At 55.6% G+C, this 7,619-nt stretch overlaps 1 protein-coding gene across 1 annotated transcript in view; it reads left to right on the top strand.

The window, feature by feature from the left end:
• Positions 1-37: 37 nt before the first annotated feature.
• LOC310824680 (TBC1 domain family member 15-like) overlaps positions 38-7,619 on the top strand; it is a 9,701-nt gene continuing 2,119 nt past the window's right edge. Inside the window, exons 1-7 of the mRNA XM_083697934.1 lie at positions 38-154; positions 361-461; positions 3,697-3,796; positions 4,959-5,056; positions 5,839-5,955; positions 6,755-6,841; positions 7,430-7,619. The exon at positions 7,430-7,619 is cut by the window's right edge and continues 2,119 nt beyond it. Of these exons, the coding sequence (XP_083554060.1) occupies positions 106-154; positions 361-461; positions 3,697-3,796; positions 4,959-5,056; positions 5,839-5,955; positions 6,755-6,841; positions 7,430-7,489 (612 nt within the window). The 5' untranslated portion in view covers positions 38-105 and the 3' untranslated portion in view covers positions 7,490-7,619. The remainder of the gene's footprint in view (positions 155-360; positions 462-3,696; positions 3,797-4,958; positions 5,057-5,838; positions 5,956-6,754; positions 6,842-7,429) is intronic.

The raw sequence follows: 7,619 nt of genomic DNA, 5'->3' as shown, positions 1-7,619 counted from the left end.
CCTCTCCTCTCCTCTCCTCTCCTCCCTCCCCCCCCAGAGAAGGATGTGAACAGGACAGACCGGACCAACTGGTTCTATGAGGGTTCTGATAATCCGGGTCTCCTGATGCTCAATGACATCCTGATGACCTACTGCATGTACGACTTTGACCTGGGTGAGACCTACATCATCATCATCATCATCATCATCATCATCATCACCATCATCATCATCAGAATCATCATAATAATAATATAGCAGATGTATTATCTAATATACTACATAATATACTAATATGTGTGTGTATTGTGTGTGTGTGTATTGTGTGTGTGTGTTGTTTGTGTATTGTGTGTGTGTGTGTGTGTGTGTGTGTGAGTCTAGGCTACGTTCAGGGGATGAGTGACCTGTTGGCGCCGGTTCTCTACGTGATGGAGAACGAGGTGGACGCCTTCTGGTGCTTCACCTCCATCATGGACCAGATGGTACTGTAGATACCTTCACTGGGAAGGGAGGGAGGAGAGGGGGAGAGGAGGAGGGAGGGGAGGAGGAGGGAGGGAGGGAGAGGAGGGAGGGGAGAGGGAGAGAGGAGGGAGGGAGAGGAGGGAGGGAGGGGAGAGGGAGGGAGAGGAGGGAGGGAGGTGGGAGGGAGGGAGGGAGAGGAGGAGGAGGAGGGAGGGAGAGGTGGGAGGGAGGGAGGGAGGTAGGAGGGAGGGAGGGTGAGGAGGGAGAGAGGAGGGAGGGAGGGTGATGGGAGAGGGAGGAGGGAGGGAGAGGGGGGAAGTGGGAGGGATGGAGAGGTGGGAGGGAGGGGAGGAGGAGGGAGGGAGGGAGGGAGGGAGAGGAGGGAGGGGGCGATGCTGAGATGGAAAGACCTTCAGTATTGTTGTTCAGGAGAGTGGGAGAGAGAGAGAGAGAGAGAGAGAGAGAGAGTGAGAGAGAGAGAGAGAGAAGATGGTAAGACCTTCACTATGATGATAAGGAGAGGGGATGGAAGAGAGGAAGCAAGAGAGAGGCAGATAGAAAGACCTTCAGAGAGAGAGAGAGAGGAGAGAGAGAGAGAGAGAGAGACCAACATACATATACGTTTAAATACCTTATCAACATACATATACATGTTTTAAATACCTTACCAGAGAGAGAGACAGATGGGGGAGAGAGAGACAGACGGAGAGAGAGAGAGACAGACAGAGAGACAGACAGACGGAGAGAGAGACAGACAGATGGAGAGAGAGACAGACAGACGGAGGGAGAGAGGAGAGTCCTTGTTTTCTAAGGAGCGTGTGATGAGAGAAAGAGAGGGGCGTTATGTGTTTTACCAGATCAGGTACGACGTCCACCATGACCATACCTTTCTCCCATGGTGCATTGCACTAAGCTGGCCACTCCTCACGGCTCAGCCAATAGCAGAGCAGCGCTCCAGCTGGAGTCGTAGCCGTGACAACAGCCAGTTGCGCTCCGGGGAGGTCTCTCTGACCTTGTGACATCACTGCCTTCCACCCTGTCTCTGTCCTGTGATTGGGTGGAGGGAAATAGCTTCTTTACCTCACGTATCATCCAAGCTAGCTGGCACCTAGCTAGCTCCTCCTAGGACATCCTAGCCCCTCCTAGGACATCCTAGCCCCTCCTAGGACATCCTAGCTCCTCCTAGGACATCCTAGCCCCTCCTAGGACATCCTAGCTCCTCCTAGCTCCTCCTAGGACATCCTAGCCCCTCCTAGGACATCCTAGCTCCTCCTAGCTCCTCCTAGGACATCCTAGCTCCTAGGACATCCTAGCTCCTCCTAGGACATCCTAGCTCTCTGTCTCTGCTCCACCCCCTCGCCCCGTCTGTCTCTGCTCCACCCCCCAGCCCCTCTGTCTCTGCTCCGCCCCCCGCCCCGTCTGTCTCTGCTCCACCCCCCCGCCCCGTCTGTCTCTGCTCCGCCCCCCCGCCCCGTCTGTCTCTGCTCCGCCCCCCCGCCCCGTCTGTCTCTGCTCCGCCCCCCGCCCCGTCTGTCTCTGCTCCACCCCCCCGCCCCGTCTGTCTCTGCTCCACCCCCCAGCCCCTCTGTCTCTGCTCCGCCCCCCCGCCCCGTCTGTCTCTGCTCCACCCCCTCGCCCCGTCTGTCTCTGCTCCACCCCCCCGCCCCGTCTGTCTCTGCTCCGCCCCCCCGCCCCGTCTGTCTCTGCTCCGCCCCCCCGCCCCGTCTGTCTCTGCTCCGCCCCCCCCGCCCCGTCTGTCTCTGCTCCACCCCCGAGGCCCGTCTGTCTCTGCTCCACCCCCCCGCCCCGTCTGTCTCTGCTCCGCCCCCCCGCCCCGTCTGTCTCTGCTCCGCCCCCCGCCCCGTCTGTCTCTGCTCCACCCCCTCGCCCCGTCTGTCTCTGCTCCACCCCCCCGCCCCGTCTGTCTCTGCTCCGCCCCCCCGCCCCGTCTGTCTCTGCTCCGCCCCCCCCGCCCCGTCTGTCTCTGCTCCGCCCCCCCGCCCCGTCTGTCTCTGCTCCACCCCCCCGCCCCGTCTGTCTCTGCTCCACCCCCCAGCCCCTCTGTCTCTGCTCCGCCCCCCCGCCCCGTCTGTCTCTGCTCCACCCCCTCGCCCCGTCTGTCTCTGCTCCACCCCCCCGCCCCGTCTGTCTCTGCTCCGCCCCCCCGCCCCGTCTGTCTCTGCTCCGCCCCCCCGCCCCGTCTGTCTCTGCTCCGCCCCCCCGCCCCGTCTGTCTCTGCTCCACCCCCGAGGCCCGTCTGTCTCTGCTCCACCCCCCCACCCCCTCTGTCTCTGCTCCACCCCCCAGCCCCTGTCTGTCCCCCCCCCCCGCCCCGTCACACGCGGCTGCCAGTCATCTAAAAGGGATTTAGCTCATTAAGCATGGCTAGCCTGTGGTTCCTGTGGTTCCTGTGGTTCCTGTGGTTCCTGTAGCCCGGGGCAGACATACTCTGGTAAACAGCAGTTATGGTGTTATTAGCCGGCTGAGCGGTCGCTACCTGACAGGCATCTCCTTATTCAGGCCGACAGCCGGGCTGGTGATGGTGTAATCCCTCCCTGACCACAGGGCTGGTGATGGTGTAATCCCTCCCTGACCACCAGGCTGGTGATGGTGTAATCCCTCCCTGACCACAGGGCTGGTGATGGTGTAATCCCTCCCTGACCACTGGGCTGGTGATGGTGTAATCCCTCCCTGACCACAGGGCTGGTGATGGTGTAATCCCTCCCTGACCACAGGGCTGGTGATGGTGTAATCCCTCCCTGACCACTGGGCTGGTGATGGTGTAATCCCTCCCTGACCACAGGGCTGGTGATGGTGTAATCCCTCCCTGACCACAGGGCTGGTGATGGTGTAATCCCTCCCTGACCACTGGGCTGGTGATGGTGTAATCCCTCCCTGACCACAGGGCTGGTGATGGTGTAATCCCTCCCTGACCACTGGGCTGGTGATGGTGTAATCCCTCCCTGACCACTGGGCTGGTGATGGTGTAATCCCTCCCTGACCGCCGCCCGTGGCTTCCTTAAGTACGATCCCCCAGCCGTCATTGGTCGCTGGCCGTTGTTGGCGCGGCGGCCGGCCGGTTGCCGTGACGCTGATGGATCGATCTGGGTAGGAATGTTCTGGGTCATGTGACTCCCTGACGATACATCCCTTTTCATACTGTCTTGTCATTCCTCTGTGTGTGTGTGTGTGTGTGTGTGTGTGTGTGTGTGTGTGTGTGTGTGTGTGTGTGTGTGTGTGTGTGTGTGTGAACAGCACCAGAACTTTGAGGAGAAGATGCAGGGTATGAAGACCCAGCTAAACCAGCTCAGCATGTTGCTACGGTTACTGGACCTGGGATTCTGGCACTACCTGGGTAAGTCGACCAATAGAACCTCAGAGAACACAACCTCAGTTCCACCTCAGAGAGAGACAACACAACCTCAGTCTATGGAGAGAGAGTCAGTCTAGGGAGGTCAGTCTAGGGAGGTCAGTCTAGGCTATGAAGATGAGTCTCAGCAGATCAGTCTCTGAGGGAGATCAGTCGAGGGAGATCAGTCGAGAGAGAACAGTCTCTCAGGGAGATCAGTCTCTCAGGGAGAACAGTCGAGGGAGAACAGTCTCTCAGGGAGATCAGTCTCTCAGGGAGAACAGTCGAGGGAGAACAGTCTCTCAGGGAGATCAGTCGAGGGAGAACAGTCTTTCAGGGAGATCAGTCTCTCAGGGAGAACAGTCGAGGGAGAACAGTCTCTCAGGGAGATCAGTCTCTCAGGGAGAACAGTCTCTCAGGGAGAACCAGAGTTTATCTGAGTTTGGCTGAACGTCATTAGTGAGAGAAATGCCCTGCTCTCCCTGCTCTCCCTGCTCTCCCTCGTCCTTCATTGGCTCCCGGCGAGGAAGTCTGTCTATTATGCTGGAGGTCAGAAGGTCGGCTGCATCCTTAAGCAGGCTGATAAGCCCCCACTGAGCCCCCCCCCCCCCCCGTCTCCCTCCACGCAGCTCCGCTACGTCTGATTGGACGGCGGTGATTTATCGCCGGCAGTTTAGAGTCATTACTTTTCCTGATTAATTTCCCCTCTGCCTCTCTAGTAAAACTTTATCTGCATTTCGTCTGAATAATAACAACAACGGCGGAATTTAGAGAGCTTTCCTAAGAACAATAAACAAGGGAATTCAATAATATGCAAATGAAATCAGGTTATTTATGGGTTTAATTTGAGCAGGAAAGGTTAGATGGAGGGGAGTGTGTGTGAGGAAGATGAAGGGAGTGTGTGTGGGGGGGGAGGAAGATGAGCTAGCAGGCCTGTCTGGGACGGGATTGGCTGGTTTAATTTACGAGCCTCTCTCTCTCTGAAGTGACCTTTTCTCTTCTGCATGTTGAAGAGGAGATAAACGGAGAACTTCTCAGATGAGAGAACTTCTCCAGAGTATTGGGTTGTGTGTGTGTGTGTGTTGTGATTGGTTACTAACCTCTCTCTCTGTGTTCTGATTGGACAGAGGCTCATACTAACCTCTCTCTGTCTGTTCTGATTGGACAGAGGCCAAGGACTCTGGTTACCTGTACTTCTGCTTCCGTTGGCTCCTGATTCGCTTCAAGAGAGAGTTCCATTACCATGACATCCTGCGACTCTGGGAGGTGAGACGTCCTTAGCCAATCATGGATCGACTAATCTTGTGATCGATCTGCCCACGCTGTCAATCAACCAATCAATGGAGTCAGCAGTTGAGTGATTAAGCAGCTCTAAGCCAATGAGTGGTCTCTGACCCGACTGATGTTTGACCCAGCTAAGCTCTTCAAACGTCTCTGTTTCCACACATACAGTAGGGTGTGCCTGTGTGTGTGCCTGTGTGTGTGCCTGTGTGTGTGCCTGTGTGTGTGCCTGTGTGTGTGCCTGTGTGTGTGCCTGTGTGTGTGCCTGTGTGTGTGCCTGTGTGTGTGTGTGTGTGTGTGTATACCTCTCCTGTGGCCCATTCTGCTAACTAACTCTGTATTAATTTACACTTCTCCTCCTCTCCTCTCCTCCTCTCCCCTCCTCTCCCCTCCTCTCCCCCCTCCCCTCTCCTCCCCTCCTCTCCTCTCCCCTCCCCTCTCCTCTCCCCTCCCCTCCCCTCCCCTCCCTTCCCTTCCCTTCCCTTCCTCTCCTCTCCTCCTCTCCTTTCCTCCTAACTGTGAGTAGATGAATCACCAAGCTGATGAAACATATCGTACTCTTCTCTGGATCTGTCTACGGTCAGGAGGAAATAAATTACCCCAAAACTCCCACCGACAAGTCAATTAAGATGAATTTAATTCAGTTTCAAAGCAATTTGTTTGGTAGATTAGAAATAACGATGCAAATAAAAGGCCACATACACACACATACACACACACACACACACACAGACACCTCCCTAACAGCGGGGTTGTGTGTTGGTCAGGTGATGTGGACAGGCCTGCCCTGTCAGAACTTCCACCTCCTGGTGTGCTGTGCCATCCTGGACTCAGAGAAGACCACCATCATGAAGGAGCAGTACGCATTCAACGACATCCTCAAGGTAGGGGGGGTCTGTGTGTGTGTGTGTGTGTGTGTGTGTGTGTGTGTGTGTGTGTGTGTGTGTGTGTGTGTCCTCAGCTTTACAGTTGGTCTGCTGGTAGAGGGACTGTAACCATGGTGATTACTTTGGCTCTATCTGCAACACCAAAGAGAAAGAGAAGGAGAGAGAGAGAGAGAGAGAGGGAGGGAGGGAGGGAGGGAGGGAGACTTCACACAAAGTTTCACAATCACTGAAACAGTTCATTATCACCGAGTAACATATGGTCTTAGAACACACACACACACACACACACACACACACACACACACACACACACACACACACACACACACACACACACACACTTCTCACCCTGTTCACAGAGAGAGATATAGGAGGCAGGTTAAAGGAGGTCTTCTCTCTCTAAATGTCATCTGAAATGAATATGGAAATGTCTGTCTGACGCATCACAACTGAACATCTGTTCCCTCGCAATAATATCCAGACAGACAGGTTCACAGACAGACAGAACCACAGACAGACAGGTTCACAGACAGACAGAACCACAGACAGACAGGTTCACAGACAGACAGAACCACAGACAGACAGGTTCACAGACAGACAGAACCACAGACAGACAGGTTCACAGACAGACAGGTTCACAGACAGGTTCATAGACGGACAGGTTCACAGACAGACAGGTTCATAGACAGACAGGTTCACAGGCAGACAGGTTCACAGACAGGTTCACAGACAGACAGGTTCACAGACAGACAGGTTTACCGACAGACAGGTTCACTGACAGGGACCTGTTTTGCAGCACATCAATGAACTGTCCATGAAGCTGGACGTGGAGGAGGTCCTCCTGAAGGCTGAGGCCATCTGTCTGCAGCTGAGGAACTGTCAGGTAGGAACAGGTACACACCAGGGGAGGCTGGTGGAGGTAGAACACCAGGGGAGGCCGGTGGAGGTAGAACACCAGGGGAGGCCGGTGGAGGTAGAACACCAGGGGAGGCCGGTGGAGGTAGAACACCAGGGGAGGCTGGGGGAGGTAGAACACCAGGGGAGGCTGGTGGAGGTAGAATACCAGGGGAGGCTGGGTGAGGTAGAACACCAGGGGAGGCTGGGGGAGGTAGACATCGGAGGATGGGTCTCATTGTAATGCTAGGAATGGGATGAGGATGCGTGTTTGATACCATTCCACATTCCGTTCTGTGCGTTCCAGCGAGCCCGTCCTCCGATGTCTCCCTCCATGGTACACACCAGGGATGTTAAGGTAGGAACGACTTTGATTCCATTTGTTTTATTCATTAAAGCGTCACTCGCCATCCCAAAGGGCCTGAAGCAGTAAGACACTGATGAATCGGTGGGGTTTATGTTCCGAAATCTTCGGAAATCTTCATACAGGTTTTGTGAACGAATCTCGACGGGAGTCTGACCCTGATTAAAACGTTTGACAACGTTTTGTTGAGACCGTGTCTTTTGGGCCTCTTAGGACCTGCCGGGCTCGGTGGCTGAAATCCTGGGCTTCCGCCCCGGGCCAGGACCCACATAGACGGAGAGAAGAGGCCAGTCGGACTCTCCAGAACCTTCTACGCCGTCAGCAGAGCGCGACTTAGACAACACACAACCTGGCCTACCTGTCCTAGCCTACCTGTCCTAGCCTACCTGTCCTACCTACCTGT

The sequence above is a fragment of the Argentina silus genome (assembly GCF_951799395.1).
Source record: "Argentina silus genome assembly, contig: scaffold_869, whole genome shotgun sequence".
NCBI classification, from domain to species: Eukaryota; Metazoa; Chordata; class Actinopteri; order Argentiniformes; family Argentinidae; genus Argentina; species Argentina silus.
The sequence above is the reverse complement of the archived record's forward strand: the minus strand, read 5'-3'. Positions and strand labels throughout refer to the sequence as shown.